The 18,432-nt window shown below is 41.9% G+C and overlaps 1 protein-coding gene across 3 annotated transcripts in view; it reads right to left on the bottom strand.

Annotated features, from left to right (window-relative positions):
- The window catches only part of USP25 (ubiquitin specific peptidase 25), a 60,587-nt gene extending 43,873 nt beyond the window's left edge, over positions 1-16,714 (bottom strand). For all 3 annotated transcript variants that reach the window (XM_081858452.1, XM_081858453.1, XM_081858454.1), the window contains exon 1: positions 16,373-16,714. In XM_081858452.1, the coding sequence (XP_081714578.1) occupies positions 16,373-16,417 (45 nt within the window). In that variant the 5' untranslated portion in view covers positions 16,418-16,714. The remainder of the gene's footprint in view (positions 1-16,372) is intronic.
- Positions 16,715-18,432: the final 1,718 nt, after the last annotated feature.

Genomic DNA, 18,432 nt, shown 5'->3' with positions numbered 1-18,432 from the left:
CAAGCAAGCAAGCAAGCAAGCAAGCAAGCAAGCAAAGAGGACCTTTAATTTTGCTTCATATATTTCAAATTCAAACATGACATAATACAGTAAATAAAATAATATCAAATCGTATTCGCATATTCCTTGCAAGAAAAATAAAAACTATCCATAGAAGGTTAAAGGTAAAGGGACCCCTGACAGTTAAGTCTAGTCGTGAACGACTCTGGGGTTGCGGCGGTTATTCAAGACTATATACCACCTTTCCACCATAAAAGCAATGTTCAGGATGGCTCACAACATTAAAAAGAACCCCACACCTAAAAGTTGTGAAGCACAGTGCCCTTTAGCTTCACAGAATGCATAAACAGTGGCACTGAGCATGCTGAACTGATCAGATGGCAATACACAGGTACTGATAAAAAAATACCTTAGGAAAATGTTGCATTAATAAAATACAAGCTGCAAGTTGTAAAACAGTGAAGTGGACAGTATAGAAGTACCAACACACACAATGGTTTTGGACACTGTTATATGCAATACAAGATTTCCACTATCCATGTGCCTAAAAAGGAAGGCTGATATGGAAACACTGAAAACTTAGTTTTTTAAAAAATCTCTCCTACTGGCTTTAGTGCCTGCAATTTTATACTGTATTTTAAAACCTCATGTGCTGAACCTGTCAAAAATCACTGCTGATGTCACCAGATAACAAAGCACGAATATGTGTGCAAAATTTATTATAGTTCTTCAGGGAGAGGGCAGTCCCTTACACAAGTACACTTAAGGAATTATGTGAAGTACTCAGTGTTAGGCTCTTACCCAAAGCTTATCTGGCCAGAGCATAACCAGCAAAGAAGAAGTTCACTAACATAATAGCAGGGCTTAGCTACAATCTAAGTCCAGATCCCAAGAGTTGCTTCAGGTCACACAACGGATTGCAGACAAGCAAGTGGGATTTTTAGGTTTTTTTCATTTAGTAGAAATCCCATCAATCTCAAAAGCAGTTTTCCTCTGCAGGAAAGGGGGCTGCTGTTAAAAATAAAAGTAAAATAAAAAGCTTACTGCCTCCTTGGGCTCAGAGAACCAGTTGCATGACTCTGTGGAACCTGGCTTAAGTGTTTAGATAAGGTAATGCTTAAAACCTACTGTCGTGCTACTAGCATGGCTGCTGACCATACAAACTTAGAATCTGACAGCTACCTTCTCCAATTCATACCTTTTGCAGTGGGAGAGGTTTGTGAATTATGGTAGCAATGTGTGCATGTATTATAAACAAACAAGCCTTTTATCTTTTACGAAGAATTGTCCTTTTCCCTGACCTTATTTTGTACTAATGTTTGGGAAATGAGCAGTGTTTTCTGTTTAAGGCTACTCAATCATTATGGAATCAGAAACAAAGGCATACATTAAAAGCCCTCAAAGTGTCGTTGTGATGTCTTGTTTATACGCTTCATGTCACAGTTACTTCTGTTTGCTGTGTACGTAACTGCTTCCTGTGCCTTGTTTAAATTATTAGTTCCTCAGGAACTAATTGTTAGTAAAGAATTTCCCAGCATCCAGGCTTGCATAAACAAAGTTATGAAGTACCTGGCATGAACTCTACAGCTTCCCCACTTTTACAGCTTTACATTTAGCTTACAGATTTACATTTCCCTCCATGAAGCCTTAGCATACAATGGAAATCCAATTTCTCCCTTTTTAACATAATATATTAAAGGGTGCACTTTATGCAAAGGCGATACTAATCAGCATCTGAACTGATAAATAAAAATAGCCAGGTAAAGTGCCAACACAGCATGAGGGTGCCCTATGGCGTTTACTTTTCCAAGCTAATTCCCATTCTGCACTTTCGGCTGCCAAAACCCCAGACTGTGGATGTCAACTGTGTTAAATGGACATTTATCCCTTCAGAACTGGAGAATCACCAATGTTCCCACATAGGCTGCCAAAAGAGAATCATTAGATGCTAACTATTTTCATTTGGACGCAGCATGAAGCAGGGTCAGAGAAGTGACAGAAAACATTACAATATGTTCAGGCTCTGAAAACGGAGAGAACACCAGCTTCTGGGGTATAGCAGAAGAGTGCAACTGTGCTCATGTCCTGCTGTAGGCTCCTGGCTGAGCTCTGTGAGAAACAGGATGTTGCATTCTATAGGCTTTTAGTTTGTTGCAGCATGGCTCTTAACATGCTTATTTATTTAAATGTATATACATTTTATTGGATTAAACAAACATCATTATTTATTATTAATGACAATATAAGCTTTCACGGGTACATAAATTTCATTATTGCAACTATTACGCCATGATTTAAAGTACAGTGGTGCCTCGCAAGACAAAAAGAATCCGTTCCGCGATTCTGTTTGTCTAGCGGATTTTTCGTCTTGTGAAGCAAGCCCATTGACGGCTTAGCGGATTAGCGCTATTAGCGGCTTAGCGGATCAGCTGATAAGCGGCTTAGCGGCTTAGAAAAGGGGGGGGGAGGGAAAAAACCGCAGGAACTCGCAAAACATTTTCGTCTTGCGAAGCAAGCCCATAGGGAAATTCGTTTTGCGAAGCGCCTGCAAAACGGAAAACCCTTTCGTCTAGCGGGTTTTCCGTCTTGCGAGGTGTTCGTCTTGCGGGGCACCACTGTATATCAGCACAAACCTTTTCAGCTACTTTTTAAGTATCTGGTTAGCAATTTGCTATTTTCTTCTTGTTGAGATTATAGGAATTATAAAAATTTCTACAGTAATGCCTATACAACATGTCAATCTAAATACAATTCCTGCCCCAACATGCAAACATGCAGAAATACTACGTGGAACACAAAGCTCCCAAGATATGGGGCTTTACATGAGTTGCTTAAGCACCTGTGGGCACTTAGAAAAGAATGCTGTGATTACTAAGATCCAGCATGGGTTTCTCAAAAACAAGTCATGCCAGACAAATCTTATTTCTTTTTTCATACAGTTACAAACTTGGTGGATCAGACAAATTCACTATGGCTGCTAGTCAGTATACTATTACAGGCAATGACGTGCCAAAAGAACGGGTCCAAAATGGATAGCAGAATGGGGTCAGGGCAGGGCCATAATGGGGTGGCATGGGCTTTCATGCACCCCACCGACGCATGCGGGGGTCTGGAACTGTTGCCTGCTCTGTTAAATTTGAACCAAATTATAAACTTTATCTATAAAAACCAATTTCCCATGCACTCTGAACATGTGTACTTAGTTTGTGAATTAGTAAACATGTTTTTATATGTAGCTTTTAATATATATATAATTTAAACTGTATTGGCATGTAAAATGTGAAGAATTGTTGGTATTCTTTGTTATATAAGAAGCCCTTTTGAACCTTAGTATATAGAATATTCTCAGCTCACTGACAAACACCTTTTGTTTATCTCTTGTTAACCAAAACAGAGCTTAACTGCTTCAATCACCTCATTAAACTAATCTTGGTGAATCCAATTTTCAATGTCTGTACACCTCCAAAAGCCACCTTAAGAATCAAATGGAATACAGTTATCAGCAGTTTTTTGCATGGGCAAAATGACCCCAAGCTACAGTTATCTTACTATAATGGAAAAGTGTGCAGTGTAGTGGCAAAACACGTATCCAATGCACAATGATTTGAAAGGAGCCATCCACATATCCCTCCACTTGCCAATGAAAGGGAGTTGCAGTTCCTTATTATTCAAGACCCGAAACAGTAATGAAATATGTGGCTGCTAGGACAGCCTCTAAATCTATGGACCTGTTTTTTCAATGATTTGTTACATTTATATTCCACTTTTCCTCCAAAGAGCTCATGGTGGTATACATGGTTCTCCCCTCTGAAATTTTATCCTCGCAAGAGCCCTGTGTGGTAGGTTAGGCCGAGAGGCAGAGCTTGGCCCAAAGTCACCCAGGAAGCTTCATGTCGGACTGTTGTCTCCCAGGTCCTTGTCCAACACTCTAACCATGCTGGCTCTCTACCTGTAGATATGTCTCTAGGCAAGACTATCATTTACATGTTGTGCATTTGTAATTCCATGCTTCTGGTCAGTTCCACATGTGTAAACAAATACAAAAAAAAAGGAAGCACCTTGTCATTTGTTCTCCTTTTCTTGTTCTTTACACATGTAAACAGGCAAGGATAACCTCACGACTTGATCACGTCAAAGTACACACCAAAATGCAGGAAGTGTGCAGATGGGGAGGCAATCCCTTCTCAGCATATAATGACCCAACACAAGTGATACAGAATACTGACCCTACATTAATCAAAATTAACTTCTTGAAAGCAAGAGACCAGTTCAGGGTGGGCTGCAGATTTTAAACTGCTTACAAATGGAATATTTCTATCAACATACCTAATGTTTTAATATTCAAAGCAGGGTGATTTAATTCAAGACCTGTGCTCAACAGATCTTTGATTCCCCAGATTCCAAAATATTTGCACATTTAGAGATGGATTTATTTTTTTAAACACTTTTAGTAAGAATGTTTTTCTGGAGTTGTGTGACTAATAACCCTTTACAACAACAAGGAAATGCACAACTGTGAGATAAAGAGCAAGCCGTGTGTGTGTGTGTGTGTGTGTGTGAGAGAGAGAGAGAGAGAGAGAGAGAGAGAGAGAGAGAGAGACCCACCAACATTTTATTTCACTTTGCTCACCAACACTGAAGGGCTATTTTAGACTATGCAGAATAGATAATGAAATATATCTTGAAAATTTACAATATGTACTACACCAAGGCTGTGTGGGATGCTGATACAACTTTTCCATTACAGTAAAATAACTATGGTTTATTTATTATGGAGAGTGGAAGAACAAATAGTAGGTATCTGCTAACAAAATTAAATTAAACATGATTTTTTAAACCATATATTCACCAAACCGATTTAAAATGTCACCCCACCACCAGCGCCACTTACCCTGCTAGGTTTGGACAATGGAACAAGCCAGACTCGGCTTGTTTTACTTGTGGTATGACAGCAGTAGAAGTGGAAGAATAGCATAGGAACATTTGAGCAGCAGGCACCAGCACACTGCTTATTCACATTAAACCATAGTTTGTTTTAAAAGATGGCTTATTAGCATGACATTGTGAATTAGGCCTAAATCATTCTCATTGTTATCAACACTTTAAAATAATGTTCGGAGTATATAATAATCTTTAGGGTTTAAATAGTATTTTTCCTGGCTTAAAGTGCTTCAGACACATTCTCTGCACACTCGGACAAACAGTGGGGCTGAGACTGAGTGCTGGTAGCCTACCTAAATTCATTCAGCAAATTTACTGTTGAACCCCTCTCCATGATAAGAATCTACTGGTGATCATGACACTCGTGCCATCAGAATAGAGCCTTTCTGTGAAAACTGTGCAGTGATCTACACACATAAAACCAACAGGCATCTTCCAAAAACCCATCCTAAACCCAAACCCAAAAAAGTCCCATGACAATTGACAAATGGTAACCGGGGCAGTTCCATGAAATCTAGAATCCCCTAGTCATGGACCGGCACATGGGTGGTGGATACAGATTCAGTCATTCTGACTCAAGGAATAAGGCAGCTGAGTAGCACAGCAGCTGTATCCGTGACTGAGCAGTCATATTTAGGATCCAAACCGCTCATCCTGAAAAGCTGGATGCCATCCTATCAGAGACACATGAGGAAGGTAAAATTAATTTCTTGGGTGATTTTAATCTGTGGCCTGGGAGTATTGGGAAAGAAGGAATTGGCAACAGCAACCAGAACGGACTCTTACTTCTGACTATATGTGCAGTGCACAACCTTGTTATTACCAACACACTCTTTCAACAAAAATATTAATTTAAAACATCATGGAGGCACCCTCAGGATGTGCTCTTTACCAGAGCTATGACAAGTGCCAAAGACTGCTGGACAGATCACTGATCTGTCACAGATCACGTTCCACAAAGGTTTTCAAGAGTATACCTCAATGCAGGCTTCAGGGAAGGAAACCAAGGCACAAAATGAATACTCAAGCCCTTCAAGTACCTATTAAGCGGGATTTTTCCTTTTGTGCCTGCTTTCGATTCCCTGCTTTTGAATCCCATATAACATCAAGGAACATGGGATTTGAAGATGCTCGGACTCAGAACGAAAGGGAGAAATGTACTAAGAGGGAGGTACGTTTGGCAAACCCTCACCATGATCAACTCCTGCCCAGAAACCTATGTCTCCACTGTGGAAGGAAGTGTGGATCCAGAATTGGCCTCCACAGTCACTTACGACTCACTGTTAAGACAGTGTTAATGGAAGACAATCTTACTCGGCTATGAGTGATCACCAAAGAAGGTGATCAGGGATTTTCAACTCATAGCTAATCCAAAAGACTACACAATTTTTGTGACAGTAAGAAAATTAGAAAGCCACTTCTCCAGGATCTGGTGACATACCATTCATTTATACAGTGGTACCTCGGGTTACATACGCTTCAGGTTACAGACTCCGCTAACCCAGAAATAGTACCTCAGGTTAAGAACTTTGCTTCAGGATGAAGTACCTCAGGTTAAGAACTTTGCTTCAGGATGAGAACAGAACTCGTGGTCCGGCGGCGCGGCAGCAGCGGGAGGCCCCATTAGCTAAAGTGGTGCTTCAGATTAAGAACAGTTTCAGGTTAAGAACAGACCTCTGGAATGAATTAAGTTCTTAACCCGAGGTACCACTGTATAAGGTACAGTTTTCTAAATCTTAGAAAGCAATTTTTTTAATTTAAGAAGGCAAAGAACATTTTATTCTTGCTATGAGTACACTTAAATATTCTGTGTTTCATAATTCAGCACTTGTTTGCAAGGCAGGAAAATCTAAGCCAGCATTCTGCCGGTAAAATACGTTTCCAACACTAGGAAGAACTTTCTAACAGTAAGAACTGTGGAACAGACTACCTTGGAAGTTGGTAGACTCTCCTTCAATGGACATTTCTAAACAGAGGTTGGATGGTCATCTGGGATTCTTCAGTTGGGATTCCTGCACTGCAGGGGTTGGACAGATTACCTTTGGTCCCTTCCAACTCTACAATTCTATGTTTCTATGAAAAATAAATTCAACTGAAAGGTAAGGGCACAGTTATAAAGTCAATATATATCATAACTTGTACAAAAAAAATGTACAGCTGATGGTACGTATCTTTGGCAGGAACAAAAATAACTACAAGACTCCTTTGGATGCTGTGGTAGGAATTCTGGACAGGGTACTAGCAGGATACTAATCCATTTAATGGCTCTTCACGACACAAAATGAGAGCCACAAAATTTTACAGATACTAAGAGCACAATCCTAAAGCCCCACTGATTTTTCCACAAGTTGTTTATAGGACTGTAGCCTAAAACTATGGACTTGTGGAAAATCCCACCATTTGAAGGATTCTGAAAAAGCAGAAACACTCTTATTTTCATAAGACTACAATAGCTGAAAAATAAACTGACATGAAATTTAATCAACTTTCCCCAGAAAACTAGCAGCATAAAAACCAGTAACCCCGGGAACACAAACAGATAGGAAAATGTATAAATAGGAAAGAGAAAGAAAAAAACTATTAACTATTAACTATTGTTGCTCTTTTTGTTGTAATATGAAAACACAATAAAAAGTAGGTATTGAAAAAAACCATCCCAAGTACTATAAATCATTTGTAACCTTGCAACCACTTCACTTTAAAATACCATCTCAATAGTCCCCTCTGCATCCCATTGTGTTTACAGACATAAGCAAGTCACAATATGAGGCCTCCAATTCACCTGCCACCCTACCAGTTCGAAAGCACGTCAAAGTGCAAGTAGATAAATAGGTACCGCTCCAACGGGAAGGTAAACGGCGTTTCTGTGTGCTGCTCTGGTTCGCCAGAAGTGGCTTAGTCATGCTGGCCACATGACCCGGAAGCTGTACGCTGGCTCCCTCGGCCAATAAAGCGAGATGAGCGCTGCAACCCCAGAGTCATCCGCAACTGGACCTAATGGTCAGGGGTCCTTTTACCTTTATTCTCTAGCAAAAGAAGCAATAATGTAGAAAACAGCAAATAAACTTTTTCAAGTTTATAAATACTGTCATGTACAAATAAAAGACCTATAAAAAAGACACATTCATGCAGATACTGTGAAATTAGATGGTGATCAAAGATAGTTCCCTATTACAGATCTGTCTACAAAGATCACAATCACAATTAGTAACAGTTTCACATCAGGAAGGTTTAAGAGAAACAGTGAACACTATCAAATGGCTGCCACACTACCTCCTCCTCCATACAACTAGTGAAAACTGTCCATTTTACAAAGAGAAGGCTCCTATGAATCTTTCCTAAGCACAAATGTGACTAATGCGAGACAACTTATAAGCATACTTTGCAGGGGGAGCCTGATGATCCCCTAGTACAATTAGGTAAAAGAAAGTATGTCAAGGCCCAACAGTGAAAAAAGATTCCTAATCAAACATCAAACTTACTTTTAAGAGAAAGCTGGGAAGACATCAGTTGAGAAAGAGAAAAATTACTGCTGCCAAAGATTTTGTAAAAAGGAGGGCAAGTGTCTTTGCTTTTGTCTGCATTCAGTCAGTAAATTAACAAAATTTGGGTACAGGTTATAAGTAGGCAACAAAATGTCAGCGTATCAGCACAGGGTGGGAGATGGGGGGAAGGGGTCTTCACCACTCAATCTCACTATTAGAAGGAATAAGTGGAAACCGCAAATGTTGTTATATATCTTCCTCACTTCCAAACAGGAGTAGGTTCCAGCCAGCCAGCCCTGCTCCCGCTTCCAGAACGCTACTAAACTGTAATGGATGGAAGCAGTGTACCTTACTCCCTACCCCACATTTCTTTTCCACCTGACAATAGTGCATGACTCTTTGAGGCCACTAAACTCATGTTCAATACCCACTGGCCTGTTCTGTGCCGCCTCCTTTTTAAATGTGTGTACAACTGCAAATCTTACGGTTCCCCTGAGCATATAATTATTTCCCTGTTGTTTCTCAGTGTCACAGTTTTGGCTCAGCACTCACCACTTTGGTTTGTTACTAGAGGAAGTGACCATGATGATGATGATGACATCCTAGTGAATCATATTTTGTTGTACAGGCAAGACAGAAGAGCTGTGGTTCTACCTCTGTGACCTCTCTAAAAGCATAGAAACAAGCTGGCAGAATATGGCTTGTGTAGCTCCAGAGGTTCCACAGGTTTAGAGGGGGAAAGAGCAGAACTGAATGACTTTCAAGTTCAGAAATGCCAAACATTTATTTTATCCCAAGTTAGTTTATTTAAACATTAAAGAGAGACTGAGCCATAAATAATTTGCTTACAGAACTATGTGGTTAAAGAAATGATGGAAAGCTGCAACATTCAAGGCAAAAGCTTTTGCCCTGGCTGTCCTGGGCTTCTTCCACTAATATAACACAACCATGTGTAGAATGCTGGCAGGGACCATGAGACTACAAAAGAGATACTGAAAGAAGAGAAACCAAACCCCAGTATACTGGGGTTCCCAGTACAGTAGTACCTCGGGTTAAGAACCTAATTCATTCTGGAGGTTTGTTCTTAACCTGAACTGTTCTTAACCTGAATCACCACTTTAGCTAATGGGGCTTCCTGCTGTTGCTGCGCCGCCGGAACATGATTTCTGTTCTCATCCTGAAGCAAAGTTCTTAACCTGAGGTAATATTTCTGGGTTAGCAGAGTCTGTAACCTGAAGCATATGTAACCCGAGGTATACTGTCAAAGGGGAAATAATTTTGAAATTCATACTTGAATGAAGCCAAAACATTTCATTTCTGACTATTGCACTCTGCTCTGTTGGACTCCAGAATAAATATATTTTATAGTTAGTACATTAAACTTACATTGTAAGTTCAATGTTTTCTCCACTGAGATTGAAGAACCAGCAGATATTTTAAAACCCCACTTCTGGAGCAAGAAGCATTGCATCTCCACACTTCTCTTGCCCCTCAGGATAAGTTTCCAAAAATTGTCATTATTCATGAGCATCTCTTCTCCAAGCAAACAGAAAAATTCATTGAAAAACAAACATCTCACGGGTTTGTAATGCCTCTTGCTCAGTGATACCAGAATCTAAAATGCAATCTCTGCTAGAGAACAATTAAATTATATGCATGAGTGTATTTAGCTTTCATGAACTGTGTATACAGTGGTGCCCCGCAAGACGAATGCCTCGCAAGACAGAAAACCCGCTAGACGAAAGGGTTTTCCGTTTTGGAGGCGCTTCGCAAAACGAATTTCCCTATGGGCTTGCTTCACAAGACGAAATGTCTTGCGAGTTCCTGCGGGTTTTCCCCCCCTTTCCCCCCCTTTCCCTAAGCCGCTAAACCGCTTATCAGCTGATCCGCTAAAAGCCGCTAAACCGCTAATAGCGCTAATCCGCTAAGCTGTCAATGGGCTTGCTTCGCAAGACGAAAAACCGCTATACGAAGAGCCTCACGGAACGGATTAATTTCGTCTTGCGAGGCACCACTGTACTAGATTTAGACTGTGGTGGTTTCCCTGCTTCACAGTAACACAAAAACAAATGCACTACTGGCACCAAGAAGGGCCCTTGTTCACAGCCGTCCTAGTTCACAAACCTGCTAAAATGCACTACACACACACAGCTTGAAAAGGGTGGCAAAACTGGAATGCCCTTTGAGACTCAAGGCTTAGTAAAATGCTGAAGATGTGAAGGAAGCTGGAGTTAAGGCAGGATATTGTAGGGAAGGGCTCCCATGAGGCATGCCCTCTTCTCTGCGATCAATGAGCTACCAGGAAAAAAAAGCTTAAAGGAGCCAAAGCAACAGATTTTACAAGCAGAGCAAAGTCCCTTCAGTTCTTTCAACTACTGTTCAAAGAAACATAGAATGTATGCTCACCTCTCTTTGGAGAATTTCAATAATTTATCCCTAATTCTGAATGAATTTAGTATAAAGATGGTTAGTACATAATTACAGCAGCCTACTTCCATTATACAAATATACTAGTTCACTATAGATTTTACCAAATTATCACTTTATGCAGGACTTAGAATCATAGGATTGTAGAGTCAAAAGAACCAGGAGGGTCATCCAGTCCAAACCTCTGTAATGCATGAATCTTTTTGCCTAACGTGGGGCTCAAACCCACACCCTTGAGGTTAAGAGTCTCATGCTCTACCAACTGAGCTATTAGAAAATATATTTAGCACATTTTAATCATGCTTCTTCCGACTGCTGCTTGTATGTTCTTAACTGGCCACAGATTGTGTTTTATTCACCTCTTGGTACTTGCAATCAAAAAGAAGAGATGGCAGCTATAAGGAAAATCACTGTTATGATACAAAATCAATTCAGATATAACAAAAAATGAAGTTTCAAAAATGACAATTGTTTGGTACTTAATACAATTTTAAAATCCTTCATATGTCAAAACATTTTACGTGTTCAACAATATTCTACCAGCTGTGTATACCAGGACATGTACTTAAAAAGACCAGTAATTATAGCAATAATTAAAGCCACTAACTATACATTAAGGAAGTGTGTCATAGTTCTTAAGTACCAATTAGGTGTAAATATCTCTATGAATGAAAAAATGAAACATACACAAAATAGATGCACCTAACATATAGATCTGTTGAAAATGTGTTTTCAGTGACAACTGCCTTTGCTGTAGCAAGGAAAGAGACTGGAAGTCTGAAAAAGAGAGGACTTCTCTACCTCCAGCACCTGAAGCCAGCTGCCACCATGGAACTCAAGTGCAGCCAATGGAATTTCTTGTGTACAAAAGCCAAACCTAGCAATCCATACATTCCTCAACAGGGCATCCTGCATGTATGATTTCTGGTAAGAATGAAGTGCAAACTGTCCTTAAGTGACCTATGGAGCAAAAACCAGGGAGATAACATTTCATACATTTTTCTAATACCCTTGACCATAGTTGAGTGCAGAAAGTGACATTTTAAAAACCTAAACATATAAAATAACAAGCTATTTTACACCAATATCATACCACTAATGTAGTATTTCGCTCCAGCTGTTTATGCTACTTAGTTCTACTTCCACCAGTGTTACACACAATAAGAGTCTCCATACATTTTAACGGGCCAAAGTACCAGCAAGAAGATACTCCTCAGTATGTTTCTAGGTGCTACCACAAAACACATGAATAGGGAAAGAAAACACATAAGCCTAATGTTCAAAGTTGGAACAAAAACAGCTCATCCCCAGGGGATTTGCAGTTTTCCTTTGGGAAAACTTTATATGGAATGTTTTGCATGCTAAGTTCAGTACGCACACAGCATTTTTCTATGTTTTGCCCCAATTATAGAATTAGAAGATCACTTGGTCTGCAGTTCTATTGCGTTCTGGCTTCAATAGGACATACTTATGACTAGAAATGGCTACGATTGCATATTATCAAGTCCTGAAGAATTTCTGTGCTACAGACTTACAGAACAAAGCTGCTTCTTCAAATCTGTAGTACAGAAACTCTTCAGGAACTAGTGATATGCTAAGGGGTCTTCTGCTTGAATAGCTGGGACAAAACTTACTATTTGCATCAAGCATTCCATACAAAATTGTTGAATAGGAACTGCAAATCCCATGGGGACAACTGTATTAGTGAGATGCTTTTGTTTATGCTTGTGTTATAGACATAGGAAAGGCCTATCCTTTTAAATTGTCACTGTCATGGTAACAACACCCATCATCTAATAATCTACTATTTAATGTAAACTGCAGGCAACAAGTATTTTTTTTTAGGAAAAGATATACAGTACTGACAGCTACTAGTAGTAATACATATCTGACAACATTCTTTTGTGGGAGTTCACTATGGGAAAGAATTAGTCAAGCCGGAAGGGCATGGTTCCCAAGCAGTATATGTTTATATTCTCACACTAAAGGCAGACACTTAAAAACAGGCAAAACTAACATGAGAAACTATAATTGGAAATTGCAGAGCTCTATTTTGTTCTAGTAATAGGAACTTTTACTCTCTGAATAAACACAATACAGAACATATCCTGCTTACCCAATATTAATTTAGATCATTTCACTTTATCTTTCTTATTTCAACACACACAGGTTATTTATCCATCTATCCCAAGAGGCATATTTGAAGGTTCATTCAGCAACACAAGCACAAATATTATTTTCACATAGGAAACGGAGTTATATTGAGCTGGATTATTGGTCTATCTAGCTCAAAATTGTCTACGCTGATGGAGTTCTCTCTTGAACCTGCCCTACCTGGATATGCTGGGGTTTCAACCTGGGACCTTCTGCACACAAAGTAGATGCTACTCCACTGAGCTACAGCCCTTCCCAAAATTACAGACTCTTTAGAGAACTCATTGGAACTGTTTGGAACCAAAGAGAAACACCACTATGGGGTACCAAGCAGTTGTTTGCTGTTAAATGAACCCAGCTGTTTCAAACATCCCTGTAAAAACGGTTATAAACCAACAGCTTCTGGTCCTTTGGACTTTGAACTGGGCAGTGACAGGGGTTCGGCCAAATTTTTGAATTGATTTGCATCCACAAGCACATTAATTTGCATAGCGTACTTTGCACTGGAAAATTCAGTTTGCATCAGGAAAAATTCTAATGTCCCAGATCAGCCTTTGTCAAACAAGCGCCTTCCAGACATTTTGGATTGTGGCTTTCATTAATCCCATTTCTACCAGCCCACTTTGTTTCCATGCCTCCTGAATTAACGAGAAAAGTCTCTTCTTTCACATTCAGCACTGAAATGCTCTATTCCTCCTCCACCAATCTACTTCACAGGTGGCATTTTTTCTTCTAGCAAAGGAGGGCACTTTGCCTCTTAAGTGGTCAATGCCAGGGGTCAGCAAACTTTTCCAGCAGGGGGCCAGTCCTCTGTCCCTCAGACCTTGTGGGGGCCCGGACTATATTTTGGAGGAAAAAAATTAAATAATTCCTATGCTCCACAAATAACCCAGAGATGCGTTTTAAATAAAAGGACACATTCTACCCATGTAAAAACACACTGATTCCCGGACCGTCCACAGGCCAGATTTAGAAGGCGACTGGGCCTTAGTTTGCCTACCCATGGTCAATACGGAAATGCAGATTACTAGTCTCTTAGAAAGCTAGTAAGTCTAGTAACTTTTGGGGCTTATTTACAAAGCTGGGTAGGATGTATGTTTAAAATGAAACACCCGTCACACTTTCTATTCAGTGCATCTGGGATACAACTACTCATGACTTTGGTTTTAGCATGAATGCAAACAGCGCAAAGATGAAAAGCAGTTGTCAAATCCTCACTGAAGTACAGAGTATCAACAACACAGAAGTACTCTGTTGAAGGTACTCAAGGAGTAGATTTCTACTGTTATGAAAGCATGTTAAGAACACACAGGTACTGCTTACTTTATATCTTGTATTTTATGAGACATTTTTGAAGGAGTTAGAAGCAGATATAAAAGGATGCAAAATGCAAAAGAAATGAGCAGGCAAGTGGAAAGAGGTAAATGTGGAAACAGAAGTGAGTAGTTATTTTTTTAACACATACTTGTTCAATGGAACTGTAGAAGAATGTATAGCATCTTTGCAAGCCTTTATGGCTATGCATTTGGAATGTCCCTCTTCATTTCACATGAGTCAAAAACAAAAAGTACAAATTTTTAGTGGCCACACACCTCTCAAATTGATAAGTTATAAACATACTATATCAAAAGATGACCATATTTAACTTATAGGGACGTGGGTGGCACTTTGGTCTAAACCACTGAGCCTCTTTGGCTTGCTGATCGGAAGGTCGGCAGTTCGAATCCGTGCAACGGGGTGAACCCCCATTGCTCTGTCCCAACTTCTGCCAACCTAGCAATTTGAAAGCATACCAGTGCAAGATACCGCTGCGGCAGGAACATAAATGTTGTTTCCATGAGCGCTGGCTTCTTGCACCAGAAGCAGTCTAGTCATGCTGGCCACATGACGTGGAAAGCTGTCTGTGGACAAACGTTGGCTCCCTGGGCTTGAAAGCGAGATGAGCACAGCAACCCCATAGTCGCCTTTGACGGGACTTAACTGTCCAGGGGTCATTTATCTATTTTTTACCTATTTAACCTATAGGCATCTGTGCTTGAAACAAGTCTATAAAAAAGACTTGTTCAAAAATGTGAATGAATGGTTTCAAATTATCTGAGAGAATATTAGGCTTAGACCAGGGTTTCAAATATTTGCTAAGCCTTGAAGCTCATTGGATAACCTTGGATCAGGCAGTATCTCTCAGTTAACCTACCACACAAGGATTTTGGAAAGACAAAACGGAAGTAAAAAAGAACAGAAGAAGGCCATGTATAGCAGCCTTCTTTGGAGTAGGATTATTTACACATTCCAACAGATTATGTACTTCACATAAATTCAAGGATACCAGTCTTACTCTTTATTTATATCAAAAGGTTCAAAGTGTTATAGAAAGGACAACTTTCCTTGGGACAAAGTACCATGAACTTTCTCCAGAATTAGATCATTTGGATCCTATATCCCATGAAATAGCAAGCCAAATCTCCAAAGGAAATACATAACCTCAAAAGAAACATATATACAACTCAGAAGCTACTAACATAGGCCACTGTTATTAATAGTTAACAAAACACCTTCGATATAATCTACAAAGTTCAAGTAAAGCATTCACACTACCAACCACACGATACTTTGAGCTAACAACCAGATTTTCTGGCTCAGGGCAAAAACAGAAGCAGAAGCATTCTTCACCACCCCTCACGGGATACACATTTACAGACTCATTTCAAAGCTTTGCATTAAGTGCATGAAACATAGTTGAAGCAGGAAACCCGCCTGCTTCCTTACACCTCTGAGTACTGTATTACAGAACCGGTTGGAAGAGCTGGCATGATCAGAACCGAGATGCGTCTCAGGGCGCCAGAATCGGGGGAGGATGAAAACGTCAATCCCTCTATTTAAAAATAAAGTGGCACTTTTGTGAGAGGAGGGGGGGGGGCAGGGAAGGAAGGGCGAGTTGCGGATCGAAACGCCGGGCTCCTCCTCCGTCCCCCTTAATATACCAACCCCCGTGGGCACTTCTCTGGCAAGGAAAGGAGGGAAAAGCAGGGCAAATGCGAGAGGAGGAACACGCTTCCAGGAACTCAAAGCGCGGACGGGGTGGAGAAGTAATACTGACAGAAAGGCAGAGCCGCTTCCAGGAGCTCAGCGGACCCCCCCCCCCCGCGATCCCCTTCCCCAGGCCGGGAGGAGCCGCCCAACCGGCTCTGGCCTCTCCCTCGCTAGACGCAAAGGTCACGGAGGGAACCCGGGAGGGAAGGCGCCGACCCGCCTCGGCTCCCAAAAGCCAGGCCCTCGCGTAGCCCAGCAGCCTGCCCAAGGGCTTCCTGCCTGGGCCTGAGCACCGGGTAGCTCTCCCCCACCCCGCGGGCCAGGTCGCCCCTCACCTTCTGCGCGTTGCTCTGCTGCAGCACATTCTGCTCCACGGTCATGGCCCCGGCCCGACTCCGGCTTCCCTCCCCGCCGGCCTGAGGAGGTGCAGCAGCAGCAGCAGCAGCAGCAGCAGGAGACGGCGCTAGCCGAGGGTGGGGAGGGAGCAACGGCAAGGCCGGGCCGGAGTGGACGGGCCGTGGGAGGAGGAGGAGGAGGGAGAGGAGCGCGGCGTGGGGAGGCCGCGGCTCGGGATCCACGCAGCCGTGACGCGACGCGCCTGCCCAGGCAAGTGGCAGCCCTGGAAAGGAGCGGGGCGCGCTCAGGCCCGGCGGTGCGCCTGCCGCTTGCTACGAGTGTACGCGCCGCCGCCGCCGCCGCCGCCGCCTCAACCAAACATGCCCAGCCCAGGAATGTGCTTGGGCTCCTCCCCTTCCCCGCCGCGCCTCCCTCCTCGGCGGCGCAGCCCTGCGCGCTCCCTACTCGGAAGTAAGTCTGGCCGAGTTAGTCCCGGCTAAGCGCGGGCGCGCCGGGCAAGTGAGGGAGGGAAGACGCTCCTCTTCCCGCCCTTATCCTGCGGCGGCCGTCCAGCTTGCAAAGCCTCTGGGGATCCCTTTTAGCTCCACGGCGGCCTTCCTTTCGGAACAAGGGTCGGGGAAGAGCACATACCGGCGGCTGGCGGGGCGAGCGGCTAAAGCAGGCCGAGTCATCCCTGCAAGTTTTGCCTTGGTGGGGCCGGTTGGCTGCTGCGGACTCCCGCGCCCCTTTCTGTCCTCCAGGCTAGCAAGAAACAAGGCGGGAATAATGCAAGGATTCTTCTAGCCAGGTGAAGACACTTCAGGAAGTTGTGGAGGTGCAGTAGCCCCTGGGACTGGGAAAGGTTTGGAAACTTTGCTCATACCAGAAAGCTCTAAACGGTCTGGGTACTAGAAGGATTACTTGCTTCCATATGATTCCACCTTCTTCCTGAGATGGCTTCTGCTTCATATCCTGTTTCTGAGATTAATCTCATGAATAGGTGGGGCAGGGCCTTCTCCACATTGGCACCCAGGTTCTTGAATTCATCTCCATGGGAGGTACATTTGTGTCACTTCCTGTTTTCTTTTTGACAGTCAGTCAAAGCTATGGTTTTCTGAGGCTGGTTAACTGGTTAACTGAGGCTGTTATTTTTGCCTCCTCGTACTGTGGTTTTTGCTGCTATTACACTGCTGATTTTTAATCAGTGGTTTGGCTTTATGGTTTGATGGGTTTAATCATTTTAAATACATTGTACTTTGCATCACTTTGGACCAAAAAGCAGGATAAAAAGAAACTATGCATGATATTCAGTGAAGTTCTGCTCAGGGCACACCAAATGAAATCAATAAACACGTATTACTCGCGTCAACTGATCTGTTTTTTTAATTAATATTTCTGTGCTGCCCCATGACCAAAGGTTATCTTGTCATCTTCCAAAAATATTTAAAATATTATAAACAATTTAAACCATAAAAATACAACATAAAGAGCATCGGACAACTGAGAACTCAATCCCAACAGTGATTATGCTCACAGAGCACAGACAGATCTTAATTACCAGATTTCTGAGATCCTATAAAACCTTTGGAAAACCTTTAAAAAGCAGAGAGAATTAATGTCTTCCCCTACTGCCAGAAAGAATACAAAGTATTCATAGCATGTGAGCCTTTTCAGGAAGGATGTTCTACCATCAGGATACTGTCCTTTGTCACACTTATCCCGGCTAAGACACCCAGGGAAAGCCTCTGACAATGGCACTGGGGAATGGGATGGTGTTTGTGAGTCAAGTGTAGGCTTTAAAGATTAAAAGCAGCATTTTGAATCTGGATTGGAATCCAGCTCAACTGAAACAAAGCTAATGTAATATACTGTAGTGCAGTTAGCTCTGTCTTGGACTAATGGGAGTTCCCTGACTGTTTTCAATGGTAGTTATATATACAATCCTATGTGTATTTACTCAGAAGCAGTCCTGCCTGAGTTCAGCAAGACTTACTCCTAGATAAGTGTGCATGTGGTTGTAGCCTTTGTCTATCCTCTCTCTCAGTCAGTGAATTTGGCA

Source organism: Podarcis erhardii, assembly GCF_964252035.2.
Source record: "Podarcis erhardii genome assembly, chromosome: 4".
Classification (NCBI taxonomy): Eukaryota; Metazoa; Chordata; class Lepidosauria; order Squamata; family Lacertidae; genus Podarcis; species Podarcis erhardii.
This window is presented reverse-complemented; position numbering and strand designations above follow the sequence as displayed.